The following is a 19,786-nucleotide window of genomic DNA, read 5'->3' on the forward strand; positions in this document are numbered from 1 at the left end:
CGGTCCAAGCCTCTGGGTCCCGGCACTCATGTGGGAGACCTGGAAGCAGCTCCTGGTTCCTGGCTTGGGCCTGGCCCAGCCCTGGTTATTTTGGCCATTTGGGAGTGAACCAGTGGGTAGAAGATTTTCAAAAATGAATAAATAAATCTTTAAAAAATGTTATGAAATGAAGGCCATTGGAGCATGACTAACAATTTATGATTGGAAGGCTGCCAAATCTTTCAAGAAAATTTCAAGTAGGCTCCACTTTCAGAGAGGAATGACTCATGCACAGCTTACAAGAGGGAGGGAGACCCCTAAAGAGGGCAGAGGAGCCCTGCAGCGGCCCAGGCTTGCAGTGTAGTCTGTGTGTGTGCAACTCTCACTTCGTTTGGGAAGAATCAAAGGAGATAAACAAGGCCCCACAATGTTTTTCCTTTTTTCTTTCTTTCTTTCTTTTTTTTTTTTGACAGGCAGAGTGGACATGAGAGAGAGAGAGAGACAGAGAGTAAGGTCTTCCTTTGCCATTGGTTCACCCCTCAAGTGGCCGCAGCAGCCGGCGCACTGCGCTGATCTGAAGCCAGAGCCAGGTGCTTCTCCTGGTCTCCCATGGGGCGCAGGGCCCAAGCACCTGGGCCATCCTCCACTGCACTCCTGGGCCACAGCAGAGGGCTGACTGGAAGAGAAGCAACTGGGACAGAAGCTGGCGCCCTGACCAGGACTAGAACCGGGGGTACCGGCGCTACAGGCGGAGGATTAGCCTATTGATTCGTGGTGCCGGCCAACACAATGTTTTTTCTTTTATCAAAAGTTCAAATATTGGCATTTAAAATTCTCCATGTTTGGGCCGGCGCCGCAGCTCACTAGGCTAATCCTCCCGCCTTGCGGTGCCGGCACACCGGGTTCTAGTCCCAGTCGGGGCACCGGATTCTGTCCCGGTTGCCCCTCTTCCAGGCCAGCTCTCCGCTGTGACTAGGGAGTGCAGTGGAGGATGGACCAAGCACTTGGGCCCTATACCCCATGGGAGACCAGGAGAAGCACCTGGCTCCTGGCTTCGGATCAGCGTGATGCACCGGCCACAGCGGCCATTGGAGGGTGAACCAATGGCAAAGGAAGACCTTTCTCTCTGTCTCTCTCTCTCACTGTCCACTCTGTCAAAAAAAAAAAAAAAAAAAAAAAAAAAATTCTCCATGTTTGAATCCTTTGAAAAGGAACTGCAATTCTAATCATCCCTCTATTCTGCTCCAGGTAAGTGCAGGCTGTAGGAAAAGTGCTCTTTTCTGAAGTGTGGACCTAGAGGGTTCCTCCTGTTTCACCCTCTATTTAAAATGTCTTGCTGGTTACCACTGCAAAGTGACTGTGATGTGCACACTCCAAATAACAGATTGCATCTGTTAAAGTGGGCTATGGTCCAGAATTTGAAATCAGTCTACATTCTGATCACTGAAATCCATCTACCTGGATTCACTTTGGGCTTTTACGGTAATTGTTCAGGACTTGCAGCATTTTTAAATTTTAGGACATAGCTTTGCTTGTGAAATAAAGGAGGTATCAGGTGTTACTAAAACCTCCTTAACATAGTCAGGAAGAGTGAAGGAGGGCACCAGAGTACAAATCAACATAATGGCTCTTTTATTTCATTCATTAAAATGAAATGTCTTCCTCTAATGGGAGACACAATGTCAATGTTAAAATCTGCATTTACACAGCACTCTCATTTTATTCTCTAAAATTATTTAGCATGATACCTTTTAATAGACCTATAGAGTGAGTTAATAATTTAAAAATAAATGTTGAGACAGATAACGAAAGGTAAGAGCAGTGACTGCATCAGTGAACTCTGGGGAAAGACTGAGGCAAGCCTGGTTCTCAGAGCCACCTAATTTGCTGGGGACCAGCACAGAGCACTTAGCTCCTCTGCACCCCAGCCTCCTCCCAGATAAGACACGGACAGCAGCACTCACTCACTGCTGAGAGGATTAAATGCAGGGGAAAAACCCAAAAAACACAGTCCATTTCTGAAGGATAATCCTGACATGGGATGATTTTAGCAAATGGTTACAAACTTACACAATGGCACATTTTTTGTTCTTTGTATTATACTTTAGGAAAAAATCTAGTTCTATAACCTCAGAATTCACTCTACTTTCTCACCATAAGATCACATTACCAAAAACTATTCAGAGTACGAAAATATGTTTGTAAATACTCCTTCTTCAACTGACACTGCAATCAGTAAATATCCATCAGTGAAAATTTTCAATAAACAGTCTCCAGAAACCAGAGGGGACAAGTTAACCCAACAGACCAGGGTTCAGCATACACCACAAACACAGAGATGTGAAGTGTTATCTAAAAGAAGTGTGATAATGCAAAGCTTTCTCTTTTTCTAAAAAAAGCATGGCACATATTACAAAAGAACATTCATTAAATTCTCAACCCTGGAGCAAACATCTTGACTTTTTAAAGTAACAGCGTTGTATTTTAAAAGTAGCAATGGGGGGGGGGGGGGGGAGGTGCCGGCAATCGAACCAGTACCCATATGTGGTGCCAGCATTATAGCAGTGGCTTAATCTGTTACGGCACCTGCGCCAGCAGCCCCAGCACCCCGGGTTCTAGTCCCAGTTGGGGCACTGGTTCTGTCCTGGTTGCTCCTCTTCCAGTCCAGCTCTCTGCTGGGGCCCGGGAGGGCAGTGGAGGATGGGCCAAGTGCTTGGGCTTTGCACCCACATGGGAGACCAGGAGCAAGCACCTGGCTCCTGGCTTCGGATTGGCGCAGTGCACCAGCTGTAGCAGCCAAGTGGGGGGTGAACCAATGGAAGGAAGACCTTTCTCTCTGTCTAAATCTGCCTGTCAAAAAAAAGAAAAAAAAAAAAAGTAGCAATGGGGCAGATGCTTCAACTAGTGGATAAGATGTCAGTTTGCAGGCCTGTTTGCAGGACTGGGGTGGTACAGTGGTTAAGCCACCACTTATGATGCTGGCCTCCTATACTGGAGTACCAGCTCAAGTCTCAGCTGCTCTACTTCTGATCCAGCTTCTTGCCAATGTGACTGGGAAGACAGCAGAAGATGGCCCAAGTACTTGAGCACCTGGCCTCTCTGGGACACCAGGATGGTGTTTGAAATTCCTGCCTTCGGCCTGTCCCAGACCTGGCCCTCACAGCCATGTGGAAAATGAACAAGTAGATGCAAGATGTCTCTATCTTTCCCTCTCTATCACCTTGCCTTTCAAATACATAAATCTTTTTGAAGAAAAAAGAAAAAGTTGCTTGTTTCCCACACAACAGTTCCATTCCCAGCTCCGGCTCCTGATGTCATACTGCCAGTGCAGACTCCCTGGGAGACAGCAGGTGATGGCTCAAGTAGTCAGCTCTGTTTCACCTGTAAGGGAGACCTGGATTGAGTTCCTGGCTCCTGGATTCCCCTTGGCCAAGTCCTGGCCACTGTGGATATCTGGGTTGTGAACAAAAGGATGCAAATTCTTGTCTGCCTGTCTCTCTCTCCCTGATTCAGTCTCTGTTTATCTCTCTGCCTCCTGAATAGATTAAAATAAACAAATAAGTGTAGTAATATACTATATCTTCACAATTTATAGAGGTTTGTAGATGACTAATAAAATAATAATTACACCTACATGAGCAATCCTTTGGGCAGTGTCAATTATATCCTAATTATTTTATACAATTTTTCTTATTCAACCTTCACAATAAAACAGAGGGAGGAATCCCAACACTGTTATCCCCTGAGGAATGAGAAAACTGACAAACTCCAGAAGATTATCTAACATGACCATGGTTACAGTTAGTAAGGGACAAGGCAAAGACTTGGACCGAGGATTATTATGATCCCAAAATGTCATACTGTTTCCACCAGAACTGCTCCTGCTGGTAGAATATTAGGAAATTACAGTAAATGGTCTTGGAGCTGGTGCTGTGGCACAGAGGGTTCAGCTACCACCTGCAGTGCTGGCATCCCATATGGGCGCTGGTTCAAGTCCCAGCTCTTCTACTTCTGAACCAGCTCCCTGCTAATGGCCTGCGAAAGCAGCCTCCTGGGAAAGCCCCAGTGTTTGGGTCTCCTACTTGGGTATGGAGAAGAAGCTCCTGGCTCTTGGCTTCTCCTGGCTCAGCCTCCGCCATTGCAGCTATTTGGAGAGTGAATCAGAGGATAAAAGATCAGTCTTTCTCTACCTCCCACTCTCTCTGTAACTCTTTCAAATAAATTAATAAATAAGTCATTAAAAAATAAAAGGCAGAGTATCTGCCTCAAGCTTTAAAAAGAAAATAAAGTACATAGCCTTCAAGATTCCTTGTAAGTCTAGAATCAAATTCTTTTTCTGTTGGGCCAACACACCTAAGGGTATTAAGCTTCATGCCTTTGCCGCGTTCTACCCCCTAACCCTTTCAGGGACAAAAGTAAGAAAGCAAGAGAATTACTTAAGTTTAATCTTTCAGATACAGAACAGATGACTTACAGGTACCGAGCACTAAGAAAATGAGATCAAGATAAAGAATCCAGATCAACCATTTGAGAGGAACCTCCTGACAACACAAACTGAGACCTGGGACATATTATCCAAGAACATCATGTAGGATAAACAAGAAAATAGAGCCTCGTGAACGGCTGTCAACACACAAACAGTGTCAACATACACACAAGATGGGGAAGTACGAATATAGTCTACTTGGCTCAGTTTCACTTATAATCTAAAATAGGAAAATAAAAAAAGCCAAGTGGTGAAACGAGCGTGAGAGCAGCAGTCAGGAGCCGGCGCTGCTCTTCTGCCAGCCGAAGCACAAGCTGGCAGGATGCCACCCAAATATTGGTGCCGCGCTCTGCACCGGATCCAGCACCGCAGAGCTACCACTTCCTGACTGCCTTCCGCCCACTGTCCCTTAGGACACGACACCTCCACGTCCCCCTCGAGTTCCTATGCACATGGAAACTGGGGCTCCAGTCCAGGCGCCACAGTACTCACTGCTAACACGCTGCTCAGTTATAGGCTGTTTCTCAACTAGGTGCTGGGAAAACTTTGAGGAAAAGATATCACAAGGATAATTTTCATCCAGGATTAAATAAAAACAAAAACAATTCTCTCTCTCTTTCTCTCTTTATCTCTCTGTCTGTCTGTCTCCCTCCCTCCACACACACTCTGGCAAACTGGGAAAGCCACATCGCTGTCATCTCTCACTCACAGGAAGCACTCCCACAGGCAAGGATCCAGAGTTGACTGTCTCATGAACTTGCCAAATCAAGTTTCATTTATTTCCTTCCATTATCAGAGATGTTCTGAACTCAACCTTTACTAATCTGCAAAGAATGGGAAGTCCACATACTCCTGGGTAGTAACAGGATCTGCCCTAGTCTCACTGTGAAAAGAACGGATGTTTCTTTTCTGATAAGTTTATGTTATTAGGAAAAAGTGGGTATTTCCATTAAAAACAACAACAAATTAGCCAACTCCATTCCTGTTTCTATAGCCACTGCCACCTCAAAGAGAAGCAACATCTCAGCCTCTGCTCCCACCGTATGTGCTTCTACACCTAAGAGAAAGAGCCTGCAATCATTACTCTACAGGAAATACAGCCGAGAAAGTGGCGAACACTTGGTTCTGGAAAACTCGGACTCCAGAAAAGACCCACCTTGTGAATAGAGAAGGATCTGCATCTCCAGAAGAACACAGGTGAACACCTGCACCAGGTTTTCCAGTCCCAGGAGCTCAAAGGCCTCTCGCAGAGGGTAATCGGAGAGCGGGAGTTCATTGGGTCCAGGTCTCTGGCAGATGACAGGTTCGTACACGCCGTAAAATTTCAGTGACCTCCCCGGAGGTGGAAGGGGCACCTCATAGAGAACATTGTGGATGTAGCTCTCTAGTGGCAAGGGCGGTGGCTGCTGGGAGGTAACCGCCCGGTAAAGCTGGAACAGGAATTTCTTGCAGGCTTGCATGAAGGGGAGCGGGGTGATGAGGCAAATGCTTTTGGAAACATACAGGGTGTCTCTGTTGATGTCGTAGGAGTTGTACCGCTGCAGTTTCAGGAGGGAGGTTGTGTCGCCCTCCTCGCAGCTGCTGGCGAGGGAGTCCATGCTGCAGGAGGAGGAAGCATGCACGCTACCGGGATGCTCCGCATTGTGCATCTGGTACAGTGTCTGCATCGCTGTGCAGATCTGCTTACTTGTAACTTCTTCATAAAAAGTGAGGACAAAACCGTAGGTGCGAGAACCATCTTCCCGGGTAATTATAAATGAGTGGAACTGAGGGTCTTTATTGTCCGTTTGTGTCCTGAATGACAGCCCTTTGGGCATGCACAGCTGTGGAGAGAGGGAAAAGCATCAGAGTCCAGTACACAAACAACTTCAAACCACAAAAAATTATGTACTGTTTTATGCAACAGGACTGCAAAGGACAGGTTTTATCCAGACTCAACATGGAGTGATGAGCATAAATTACAAATACACTGAAAACTCCTCATTTACACATAGATCAAATTATTCTTGAGATGAATACACAAGCAAGGAAAAAAGTCTTTACTCCGCAGTATTATGAGCAGGGGCTTCACTAAGAGCAGTGGCTTTGACTTAATCCCAGTCAGCCTCTAACTGAGCTTGTGTCCTTCAGAGGTCACCTGAGTTCTCTGGACCTCCGTTACTTTAGCTACAACAGTTGCCACATCTATGACTGGAAGGCACAGTACACAGAACTTAACAAATACTGAATACTTAAGCACTATTTTTGTAGCAATGATGATAATGCCTCAAAGGATGGGGAAAACAGTGAAGGCTCACTTGATAAATAGAAAAACATAAAACAAAAAAGAAGGCAACAATATCATCATTGCTATCCTGCCTGATGTTTTATCTTAGAGAAATAAATTTTGAAAATGGGAAGCTTTTTGAGTTACTGGAACAGTAACTCAAGGGCTGTTTGCACAGCCCTCATCCAGTCAAGTAAAATGTGACAGCACTGACAAGTGATACCAACTGACTTCCAAGCACTTTAGGTTATTCCCAGTAAAACTATGCTGCTCTGGATCTCGGGAACTACTCTAGATTGAGTCTAGTTTTGGAGCAAAACCACCAAGGATCTAATGGTGCTGTATTTCAGGCATTGAAAAGGAAGAAAAACATTAGAATTAAGACATTTAAAATCAAATAAATAAATTACAAAACACTTGAAACATACTAAAGAAAGCAGACCTGTAGTTCAATCATTGTAAAATAGTTGTTACTCAGTTTTATGTATTCCCATTTTCAGTCTTGCATAAGAGTAATTTTACCATACCTTAGTATAATTTTCTATTTTTTCCATGGTTAGTAACTGATTTGGTACAAATGTCAACACATATTTAAGTGCCTGGATGGCAATGCAGGAGTGAGGAAGACAGACACGGTTCCTGCTCCTGGGTAGCTACCAGCACAGTAAGGACGACAGATGATTAAAAACATCAAGTATGGGAAATGCCACAATAGGGCAACGCACAGGCTGCCATGGGAAAAAAGCAGGAGGTCATAAATTAGAGCTCAAGGAGCTAGCAGGAGAACACCAGTCTAAACGGAGACCTGAAGACCAGTGCAGGTGTCAGGAGGAGAAGACCCTGTGCAAAGGCACAGAAAATGACCAGAGGTGTGAGGAACTGAAACAGGGTCAGCCTGGGTGGGGCTCAGAGTTCAAGACAGGAGTGAAGCAGGGGCTAGGTGCTGACAGACCCTGGTGAGCCCTGAGGAGGGCTTTGAGCAGCAGGGGGGCAGAATGAGACATCTCTCAGCAATTCACTTTGCCCACACTCGGGCAGTGGTTTTCAGAGAGGCTCCAAGTAGACAGTCACAAAGCCTCAGGGACTGGGGAAGGAATGAAGGCCAATGCTCCCGACTTCCACGTGCATGTTCCATTTGCAATCTTCTGCAGATGTCACATTAAGATTTCTAGGTTTCCCGTGCTTAAATCCAAACAAGATGGTGATGGTGATGGTGACGGTGATGGTGATGGTGATGGTGACGGTGACGGTGACGGTGACGGTGATGGTGATGGTGATGGTGGGGCAAGCTCAGGGAAGAAAATCCTCACTTTACACGGAGGTGAGTGGGTATCCAGACTGCTGCCTGCGGCCAGCTCAGACCACGCCTTCCTTCTCCTGAAGAACCCTCTTTCTGAAGCCCATGTTGTCAGATGACACCTGCACGCTTGGCTCTCCCATCCAAACTCACTTCCCAAACAACTTCTACCATTTTGAATACACTCTGTCAACTTCCGCATTTCCTGCCTCATGAACTTGACTTAACTAAGTACTGACATTCCCATCATACATCCAATAGGCATTTCAAACTTACCATGTCCAAAAACAAAGTCCTGATTTCTTTTAAAACCTGTTTTCCCCATGCATCTCCCCCTTTCAGCCCATCGACCCCATTTACCCAGGACAAAAACCTGGGGTCACCTCTGACTTCTTTTTCTTTCACCTTACTACCTAATCTTTCAGCAAATATTAGCAGTTCTACCTTCAAAACCATATTCAGAAACCCTTTTATCTTTACTCTTACCACTCTGATCTAAACCATCCTCTTCTCTTGGTAACTAATATCCTGCTGAACAGTCTCCCCTCCTCTGCACTTGCTCCCCACGATCTACTGCCCTCACAGCAGCCGACACGGTCCTTCAAAACTGCGAGCCAGATCTTGTCACTCATCTCAGAGCTCTCCTGTGGACGCCCGTCTGACCACACTGAAAGCCCAAGGCTGTGCACCTCACTCCCCACTGTGCCACCTCACCTGACCCGGAATGCACTTCCTAAAATGGCTCCCACAAGATCTCTAGCTGCACTTGCTCTTCCAGAACCTTGCCATCTCTCCACCCTCTCAGCAGGTGAGCTGCTGAAAGGGCCCACGTCCAGCCTGAAATACTTTCTTGGTCAAGAGACACGGCCTTTGTCAGATACCTAATTCTACAATTGTAGCACGTGATAGTCACTGACAACACACAGGAATGGGTGTGGCTGTGTTCTAATACATTTTTATTTATAAAAACAGACAGCTGGATGGATTTAGCTTGGGAGCCATGTTTGCACAGCCCTCATCCAGTCAAGTAAAATGTGACAGCACTGACAAGTGATACCAACTGACTTTCAAGCAAGGCTAAAAAAGGCCTCATGGCTCCAGTTCACTCCCTCTGGCCACAAAGCCTGGAAGCCCTGAAGCTGCCAAGCTGGCAAGATCCAACAGGGAGACCCTAGAGACAGGAATGTTCCAACCCAGGAGAGAGAGCTGTGAGGAAAAGATCTCACCGATGATCTCAGTCCTTAGCCCAACCTGACAAAACCCACCAGACCCCCAGTTTGTAAGCTCAGTACTGAATGATTTGTTGTTTAAGTCAAGGGTCAGCAAACTATGGCCTTCATTCAAATTCAATCTGCTACCAGCATTTGTAAAGGAAGTCTCACTGGAACACAGCCACTTGGGCACTGTCTGTGGATGCTTTCAAACAACAGAAGAGCAGCCATGATGGTTCTGACATCTCCACTATCTCCCATCTGGGGTTTATGGAAAAAAATGCCAACTCCTGTTCCAAGCAGTACAGGGAAAGTTTGTTACGCAGCAGTAGATAACCAGAACATCGCCTCACTTCCTCCAAGTCTCTACATAAACATGATCTTATCCAGGTCTTTACCTCTCTATACAAAGCAGTCTCCTTCTTATCCTCTATTTTTTTTTTTTAAAGATTTATTTTATTTATTTGAAAGACTGAGTTACAGAGAGAGGTAGAGACAGATAGAGAGGTCTTCTATCCGCTGGTTCACTCCCCAGATGGCTGCATCGGCTGGAGCTGAGCCAATCTGAAGCCAGGAGCCAGGAGCTTCCTCCAGTCTCCCATGTGGGTGCAGGGGCCCAAGGACTTGGGTCATCTACTGCTCTCCCAGGCCATAGCAGAGACCTGGATCGGAAGATGAGCAGCTGGTCTCAAACTGGCGCCCATACGATGCTGGCGCTTCAGGCCAGGGCTGTAACCCACTGCACCACAGTGCCAGCCCCATCCTTCTTATCCTTTAAACGCCATTAGAAAGCCACTGTCATGTCCCTGAAATGTCATTACTGCATGGGGAAGCAACTGAAGCCGTGTACTAATATATACACATGCACAATGTACACCGGTAAACTACTCAAGGTTGGGACTGTACTTCCATAACCTAACATATTCAAGAGGGTCACAACTGGAACACTCAACCGTTTGGACCCAAAATAAATGGTAACAGACAACAAAGACAAAAAGAGAATACAGTGAGGTTTAGGTTAGCATTAAATGCATTACTCCACCAGGGGAAATGTTGATATATTTCACTTCACTGAAAATTAGACTAGGAATGAACTCACAGGTAGATTTACTCAATTCTCTTAGATATGCTAGCAAGAATTAAGTTGCTAAGATAGTGGCCTAGGTGTGGGCATTTGACTCAGCAGTTAAGTTGCTGCTCAATATACCCACATCTCGCATCAGGGCGGCTGGTTTGAGACCTGGCTACTTTGGCTGTTGCAGATGTTTAGGAAGTAAACCAGCAATTGGGAAGTAAATCAGCAGATCAAAGATGTTTTTCTTGCATGTCTGTCTGTCTGTCCTTCAAATAAAATGAAAAAAAAAAACAAAACTTACATAAAATCCACACTCAAGATTTGCCAGGGGAAAACAACTGCTTATGCCTAGTCTTGGGAATAACTGAGTAAGAAAAGACTCTACCTGAGAGAGTCTTTTCATACTTCTACCTTCAAATGAAGGCTGCTCTCAAGGTACACAAGATCCATGAATTCCCCTGCTGATCAGATGACTGAAATTTGTTTGACGTATTTATCTTAGTTAACAAAGATTTAAGTAAGGAGGATCTGAATCACTCTTGCTCCAGGCTAAACCCAAACTTGTTTAGCACAGGGCATGATGGCATGGCTTATACTTGTTGAATGAATAAACAAATGAACAAGCGAACAAACAAAAACAACAGCTGGGATCAAGGCTAGATCTAATTCATCTCTCGAGGCTGCCTGAAGTTCTCTTTTTCATCAAGTAGGCGATATAGAAACACAATGACCTCCAAGATCAACATAAAGACTTAATTTAATAGATAGGCTCTTCAGCATCATAAATGACAAGAAGTCACAATTCAAACTGTTATTGAACAGCTGCCAAGTATTCTCCCAGATCTGTAGTTTTGTCGAGCACACATTCAAACATTTATAGGAAGAGTTTTGCCAGACACAGTGCTCAAAAAGTGAAGCTGAGCTCTGCATGTTACACACAGCGGATGCCAGAATTTTCCTTAAATGCTCTTCATACAAATCAGAAAGAGTCAGAATTCAATTTCTAATCTGGAAACCATAAATTAGAAAATGCTACTCCTTTTCAAATTTTTTTTTTTTATTTGACAGGTAGAGCTATAGACAGTGAGAGAGACAGAGAGAAAGGTCTTCCTTCCGTTGGTTCACTCCCCAAATGGCCGCCATGGCTGGCACTGCACTGATCTGAAGCCAGGAGCCAGGAGCTTCCTCCTGGTCTCCCATGCGGGTGCAGGGTCCAAACACTTGGGCCATCCTCCACTGCCTTCCCGGGCCACAGCAGAGAGAACTAGACTAGAAGAGGAGCAACCGGGACTAGAACCCGGCGCCCATATGGAATGCCGGTGCCGCAAGCGGGGGATTAACCAAGTGAACCACAGCGCCAGCCCCTGTTTTTTCAATATTTTAATACAATTTTTACTTACTTGAAAGGAAGAGAAAGACAGAGAAAGAGTATCTCCCATCTGCTGGTTCACTCCCCAAATGCCCACTATAGCCAGGGCTAAGCCAATCCAAAGTTAGGAACCGGAAACTCAATTCAGGTCTCTCATGTGGGTGGCAGGGACTCAACACGTTATCATTGATTATCACTGCTTTGCAGGATGCACATTAGTAGCAAGCTGCACCAGGGAATACAGCCAGGACTCGAACCTACTCTGATATGGAACGCAGGCATCCCAAGCAGTTTCTTAACTTCTAGGCCAAGTGCCTACCTTACTAGATGAACAGTTAAACTAAAACATACTTTATGTCTCAGAAAGCCTGAGTCACAAATCAAGATTTGTTTACCACATTTTTCAACAATCTCATGTTATTCTATAACATTGGTACTAACTAACAATATCCACTCCTCATCCCACCCTCCCACAACTCAACAAACTACAAATCGGAGCAGCTGCTGGTGATCAAGGCAAGCCCGAGAAGCCATCTGTGTATTTCTGCAAGTCTCAATCTCCCTTTCAGGTAGTGCAGCCAGGATTTTAGCAACCCTTTTTCCATATTCTATTGTTTTATAAGACTCCCATTATTTCTCATTACACAAATAAAAGAAAAATTACTCAGAAAACTCAAGGGCTGGTCATTTGCCTGCCTGCCTGCCTTCATTAGATTTTGCCAACTCAGAGCACAGTATAATCCCTTCCTTTATGGAGCCCACAGTCTAGCAGGACAGACAGACCTATAAACCACCATGGTCGCCAAATAATGGGTTTGGTGTTGCCATGGCACGTGCTCCAGATGTTACACGGAGGGAGGAGGGAGTGCCCAGCTGGTTACTCTGACGTAAGGGATGGGTTTGCACTGGATGCAGACCCTGAAAAGAGAAGGTCTGGGAAAGGAAGCGTATTGTAAGCAGGGAAGTATTCCTTCAATTATTTAACAACCCGAGCATCTGCCATGTGCAAAGGCAGGGTTACAGCAAGGAACAAGAGAAACTGTTCTGCCCTCACAGTGCTGACATGACAGCAGGAGGTACAGAGCTGATCGCTAGCTATGAAATGATTTAATTGCAACTGGGATAGGTGCTACAAAAGGTGCAAGGCGGTGGGAGGAGGTGGGCAGGGAGCACTTCTCTGCGGAAGCCATGTTTGGAGTGAAATCCGCAGGATAAATAGGAATTCACTGTGTGAAGTGGAAGAACCTTCCAGGGAGAAACAACAGCGTAAGCAGGAGAGCAGGGCGAATGGGACCTGCAGGACACAAGGCCAGCTGCACAGTGACGAAGGAGTCCAGGTATGACATCTTGGTGGCTTACACAAAGGTGGGTTTGTGGACAGAGAAGAAGACTACAGATTCCTGGCTGAGGCAACTAGGTGGATGGCTGTACCAGTTACTGAGAAGACATGGGAAAAGGATCATGAATCAAGCGATGTTCAGGTTGAGATGCCAGTGAAATATGTCAGTGGCCATGTGAAGGAGATGGGTGGGTCCCCGGAGACACAGCTGGATCACATCCCATTCCTGATTACACTGTCAGACACGAACCACAACATGGGTCAAATGCGGGCTTACGTTCACTCCAATGTCAAGCTTAGAATGCAATTCAGAGTTGTGCATTTCAAATGCAAGTCCTTGCTGAGTTGGCAAAAAGTACACAGCCCTTTTTCTTCTGAATCTTTTAAAATGGGCACCTGAATAACCAACCTTTCACCCTTCACTCTGCTCATCATTCCATTCCATCCTTCTTTGTGCTCAAACTTAACAGCAAACTGTAAACTTAGGATTTTGTAGCTCAAAAAGAACTTTCAAAGTTCAGGTACTACTTTTAAAAAAAGATTTATTTATTTGAAAGGCAGAGTTAGAGAGAGCAAGAGAGCGAGACAGAGAGAGAGCTTCCATCCACTGGTTCATTCCTCAAACGGTCATGAAGACCAGGTCTGGGCCAGGATGAAGTCAGGAGCCAGGAACTCAATGCAGGTACTTGTGCCATCTTCCACTGCTTTCCCAGACACATTAGCAAGGAGCTGGATTAGAAGTGAAGCAGCTGGGACTTGAACAAGGGCTCATACAGAATGCCGGCACTGCAGGTAGTGGCTTCACCTGCTGCACCACAATGCCAGCTGGTCAGTTATTACTCTTTCAATTTCCTGAATAACATTTACCGGATTTTTTTTTTTTTTGGGTATATATGTTCCATTTTGGACAGACAAAACAGAATCCTTATATTTCATATAACTTACTTAAAAGGTAAGGTGATGACCAGACTTCTTCACAAAAAATTCAGACACAGGTAACATATTTGCCTAGCAGTTGAAATCCGTGTGAACCACATCCAAGTGCCTGGGTTTAATACCTGCCTCTATCCAGCTAATGCAGATCTTGGGAGGTAGTGGTGATGGCTCAAGTAGTGGGTTCCTGCCACCCATGTGGGAGACCGAGACTGCGTTCTTGGTTCCCAGTTTTGGCTTGGGCCCTGCTCCAGGTATGGCAGGCATTTGGGGAGTGAACCAGTAGATGGGAGCCTTCTCCCTCTGCTTGTATGTCTCTCTAATTTTCTTTTTTTAAAGAAAAGCAGAACTAAGTACAATACATTCTCAAAGATAAGATCTATTGACTAGAACATGATATGAACAGTCACAGATGCCCCAAATACGATGACCACCCTGGAGTGGCGAAGTTCAGCTCTGTCTGCAGTGCTGGGTGTCACTCAGGATGAAAGGCACAGATCTGATGTGAACATGTCAGTGCTGACATATGTTAGTTCTGGGTGGTGGTGGGTACATGATTTTTTATTGTATTGTTCCTTCCATTTAATGATAATTTCATTTTTTCATAAAAATCTCTGAATTAGCAACCATGACATAAAAAGAAATTAATTCAGAAATAATTTCACCTGTCATTTATATTTTCTATATTATTCTTACACTGCACATATACAAATGGAATTTTTAACAAAGTTCACTGTTCTGTGTACTTAATTTATGTGTAAAACTAATGACCTCTATTCAAACCATCACTGTGACTGTTGGAGGAATGACTGATGATGACTTGGAGTGGGACTTTGCTAAAAGCAAGACTAAGCTTTGTACTTCTTGGTGGGAATAAATCATAGCTTCATACAAATATACTTAGTAACAAATCAAAGAAGAAATTAAGGGTAGTAAACCTATGACCTAAATGAAAAATAGTTTAACGGGATGCTTTTCAAGGAGTGCCAGCAAATCCTTCTAGATGTACAGCAAAAACCAAAATGCTGTGTAGTATTTAACCATCAAACTGTAAGCTTTTGTGTTTATTTTTCAGCGAGAAACTTTTTTTCTTAAAAGATTCATTCATGTATGTATTTTCAAAGGCAGAGTTATAGAGAGAGGGAGAGAGGGAGAAAGGGAGAAAGGGAGAAAGGGAGAAAGAGAGAGAGAAAGAGAGAAAGAGAGAAAGAGAGAAAGAGAAAGAGAAAAAGAGAGATCCTTCAATGCTGGCTCACTCCCCAAATGGTAGCAATGGCTGGGGCTAGTCCAGGCAAATAGATGCTTGGGGCCAAAATACATGGGTCAATTTCTGCTGCTCTCCCACAAGTGCTTGGATGTTCTGTTGCTTTAACCAGGCTCATTAGCAGAGAGCAGAATGGGAAGGGAAGCAGCCAGGACTAGCACCAGTTGCTCAAATGGGATGCCGGCTTTGAAAGTGGCAGATTAACCCTTTGCGCCACAACACAGGTGCCTCAGAGGAAAACCCGAGGCTACTAAACTAAGATACCCTGGAGGCAAGAGGACTCCAGAGGCAAGAAGTAAAGAAAATATCAAAGACAGATCAAGGAGGCTGATAACTGCTTTAAAGATTAATGTTTTGCAAAAAAAAGGGAAAAGCTAGCATGGAAATCTCACTATTAATTCTTTCTCAATATTAATTCACTGAAATAAAGAAAATACTTCAAATGTGGCATTTTGTACTGGATGACCATGGGTTCATATTGTACTAAGAGCCTACTTTTGGATACCATTATGATTTTTCATAGAATATATTTTGAAATGTAGCCACATTCTTAACTATTTTTCCAGGACTGCCTTTAGACACTCTATTTCTGTCACTTCTGTTTTTTGACTCTTTCAGTCAGAAGCTTGTTTGGGCTCCTCTTACTCTCATAACGACAACAAACAGTTGTGTTTCGCCCAGTATCTACAGGACTGTCTTCACTGGGGTGATGCTAGCAATCCACAGGATCAGCTCCCAGCAAAACGGCATCTCTGGTTATTTCAGTACTGGCTAACAACTTAGGAACATACCCACATTGTTCTCCATAAAGAATCAAAGTTGAAGTACCAAGTTCTTGAGCATGTGTCCCTACAAAATGCACCATGCTGGCCCTTCCCTAGAGCAAGCGCAGCTGGAGGGAGTTTACAGAAATACTACGGGGGGCCCAGTGTGACCTCCATCACTTCTGGCGCAGATCCAAACTAAGTTACACAGTTTTCCTTTGGGGGAGACGGCACAGCAGGTGAGAAGAAGAGAGAGCCAGAGACTAGCAATGCTCCGGGTCCAGCCGCTGAACTTCACTGTAAAGTTCGGGATAGGTTACTCAGGCCCTGTAATTCAAATAAGAATTCTCACTGGGTACGTGGAAATACAGCCTCAGTAACATACATGAAGTACTTCGCAGCATCCACAAAGACGGATTTCTTCCTACAGAATATCAGGTCATAACGCAGTCTTTTGTGTCTTGATTCTACCTTTAAGTAACTCAAAAAGAACCACACCTATTGCCATGGCTCGGTCCACCATTAATTTATCTGTGTGCCTATCATGCTTGATTTCTTATGTGTTGGGTTTGCTGCCCCAAGTTATATAATCAGAGCTGATGAAGGTCCAAAATGTTATCCAGCTTCTTAGAAGAACCATTTGCAAATCATGAAAAGTATGATCTCCTTTATTTCTAAGAATCTCTAAAGGAGGCCGGCGCCGCGGCTCACTAGGCTAATCCTCCACCTTGCGGCGCCGGCACACCGGGTTCTAGTCCCGGTTGGGGCGCCGGATTCTGTCCCGGTTGCCCCTCTTCCAGGCCAGCTCTCTGCTGTGGCCAGGGAGTGCAGTGGAGGATGGCCCAGGTGCTTGGGCCCTGCACCCCATGGGAGACCAGGAGAAGCACCTGGCTCCTGCCATCGGATCAGTGCGGTGCGCCGGCCGCAGCGCGCCGGCCGCGGCGGCCATTGGAGGGTGAACCAACGGCAAAGGAAGACCTTTCTCTCTGTCTCTCTCTCTCACTGTCCACTCTGCCTGTCAAAAAAAAAAAAAAAAAAAAAAAAGAATCTCTAAAGGAGACTTTCACCACTGGTAATTTACTGCACTGATTCAGATTCCTTTTAAACAAATTGCTATTAATGTCTAAAGAATGCATTTAGTAAGTTCCTTCATCTTTATGCTGTCTATGAAAATGATGAATTGCAGGCTACCCCATAATATTCTTTAAAATATGAAAATGGCGGGGGGGGGTGTTGCAGCAGGTTAAAATGCCACTTGGAACACCTGCATCCCACCCTGGAGGGCCTGTAATCAAGTTCTGACGATGTTTCCAATGCAGCTTCCTGCTAATGTACCTGGGAGGCAACAGATGACAGCTCAGGTACTTGAGTCCCTGCCACCCGTCTGGGAGACACAAGCTTCGGTTTGGCCCAGCTCTGACTGTTGCAGGCATTTGGGGGATGAACCAGCCCACAATACAGCCTAACAGTAAGAGAGTAAATGGCTTTATGGTCCATGGTAGGGATCTAATAGCTGTTGGAACCTTGAGCAAAAAACCTTTCTGAGTGTCCCTTTCCACATCTGTAAGACTGGATGGTATTCCATTTCTTACAGAATTATTCAAAGGTTACGTTAGGTGAAATAATGGAGACATTCAACATACCGTCTTTCATCTGGCTTCATCAATAACATAAAAAGAAGGCTAAAAAGGGAATGGAGAGGGAAAAGAAAAATACATACCATGTTGACTGCATCTTGATCAAAAGGGTTCCACTCTATGTTCTGAGGATAGTGGGCCAGAACTTTGGATTTGAATGTTCTTCTCAAAGGGCTTTGGTCAAAGTTTTCACCTATAACAAATAATGATTTGTTAATATCTGTATCTCTTTTTCAAAAACATGCCATAGTTTTACACTCCTCTGATAGATACATTTACTGATAATGCTGAAATTAGTCTCCACCTCTAACAGTCTGAGCTGTAAAATCTCCAGTGGACAACTGGAAACTGTTCACAGGAGGCCTGCATTTAGAACTTCAGAGTCACAGGGCTGGTGTCGTGGTATAGATGATAAAGCCGTAGCCTGCAGTGCCAGCATCCCACATGGGTGCCAGTTCGAGTCCCAGATGTTCCACTTCCAATCCAACTCTCCTCTATGGCCTGGGAAAGCGGTGGAAGATGGCCCAAGTGCTTGGGCCTCTGTAGCCGTGTGGGAGACCCAGAAGAAGCTTCTGGCTCCTGGCTTTGGATTGGCCCAGCTCTGGCCGTTGCAGCCATCTGGAGAGTGAACCAGCAGGTGGAAGAGTTTTCCCTCTTTCCCTCTCTCTCCCTCTGTGCCTCTACCTCCCTTTAACTCTTTCAAATAAATAAATCTTAAAAAAAAAAAAAAACTTCACAGTCTGATTTTAAAATCCTAGCTGACACCAAAAAATCAAGATATGCGAATATAACCATCACTGTAATTTAATTATTGTCCTCATTTAATTATCTGGCAATTTAAAAAACTTCATATGGAAGAGCCAGTGCTGTGGCATAGAAGGTAAAGCTGTTGCCTGCAGTACCAGCATCCCATATGGGTGCTGGTTCAAGTCCCAGTTGGTCCACTTCTGATCCAGCTCTCTGCTAATATGCCTAGGAAAGCAGCAAAAGATGGCCCAAGTGCTTGGGCCCCTGCACCTGCGTGGGAGACCCAGAAAAAGCTCCTGGCTTTGGATCAGCCATTTCAAACTCCAGCCATTTCAGCCATTTGGGGAGTGAACCAACTAATGGAAGATCAATCTCTCTCTCTCTCTCTCACCCTCTCTGTAACTCTGTCTTTCATATAAAAACAGTTAATTCACAAAGACTCAATGTTCCATGCTCAGAGGTGTCAATTGTGCTGATAAATGTGACTACATACAAAAGCTGTTAATCAACAGAATTAACAGAATTAGAGGGGCTGGCGCTGTGGCGCAGCGGGTTAATGCCCTAGCCTGAAGCGCCAGCATCCCATATGTGTGCCGGTTCAAGCTCCGGCTGCCCTACTTCCAATCCAGCTCTCTGCTGTGGCCTGGAAAAGCAGTAGAAGATGGCCCAAGTCCTTGGGTCCCTGCACCCACGTGAGAGACCCCAAAGAAGCTCCTGGCTTCGGAATGGCACAGTTCCGGCTGTTGCAGCCAATTGGAGAGTAAGCCATCAGATGGAAGACCTCTCACTCTTTCTCTCTGCCTCTCCTCTCTCTGTGTAACTCTGACTTTTGAATAAATAAATAAATCTTAAAAAAAATTAGAAACGTCACTGATGAGCTGTCCACTATAACAGAACACATGAAACACACTAACCTCTTAAATACATTAAACCAAATGCATCACCTGTCAAAAATCTGGAACAATGAAAAGTAGACTGTACTTTATTATATTTAAGAAAAATTCAATAATAGGTGTCTGATAAGTTCTTTATCTCTTTGACCAAATTAATTCTCATAAAGACCCATTATCCCTAAATACCTCAGATTCATAAAATATTTTAAAGTGGTAAATCTTGAGTTCTCAACATAACATCTTACTGGTGCAGCAAGATAACCTTGGAGCAATTTCATTCTGTCTCTACTTTTAAGACTCTAATGAAGTGCAAAACATTAACTGTTACAGCTAAAGAGAAATCCTGATTACACGCACAATTAAAAATACGATAAAGCAATCTGATGAGTCATACTGTGACATCATGGTAGACTCAGTCTCTACTTTGGGTAAAAATATGCCAAGACAGATATTAAAAGACTTCTGAGTGCAAAACTTAACAGATCACAGAAGGAGGGAAAAGTCACACTCTAAAATCTCGCAACAA

At 44.6% G+C, this 19,786-nt stretch overlaps 1 protein-coding gene across 5 annotated transcripts in view; it reads right to left on the reverse strand.

The window, feature by feature from the left end:
- The window catches only part of DENND5B (DENN domain containing 5B), a 202,145-nt gene that overhangs the window by 90,531 nt on the left and 91,828 nt on the right, over positions 1-19,786 (reverse strand). For all 5 annotated transcript variants that reach the window (XM_070049612.1, XM_070049608.1, XM_070049609.1 and 2 more), the window contains 2 exons: positions 17,704-17,813; positions 5,622-6,288 (listed from right to left, as the gene is read on the reverse strand). In XM_070049612.1, the coding sequence (XP_069905713.1) occupies positions 5,622-6,288; positions 17,704-17,813 (777 nt within the window). The remainder of the gene's footprint in view (positions 1-5,621; positions 6,289-17,703; positions 17,814-19,786) is intronic.

Source organism: Oryctolagus cuniculus, chromosome 9 (genome assembly GCF_964237555.1).
Source record: "Oryctolagus cuniculus chromosome 9, mOryCun1.1, whole genome shotgun sequence".
Classification (NCBI taxonomy): domain Eukaryota; kingdom Metazoa; phylum Chordata; class Mammalia; order Lagomorpha; family Leporidae; genus Oryctolagus; species Oryctolagus cuniculus.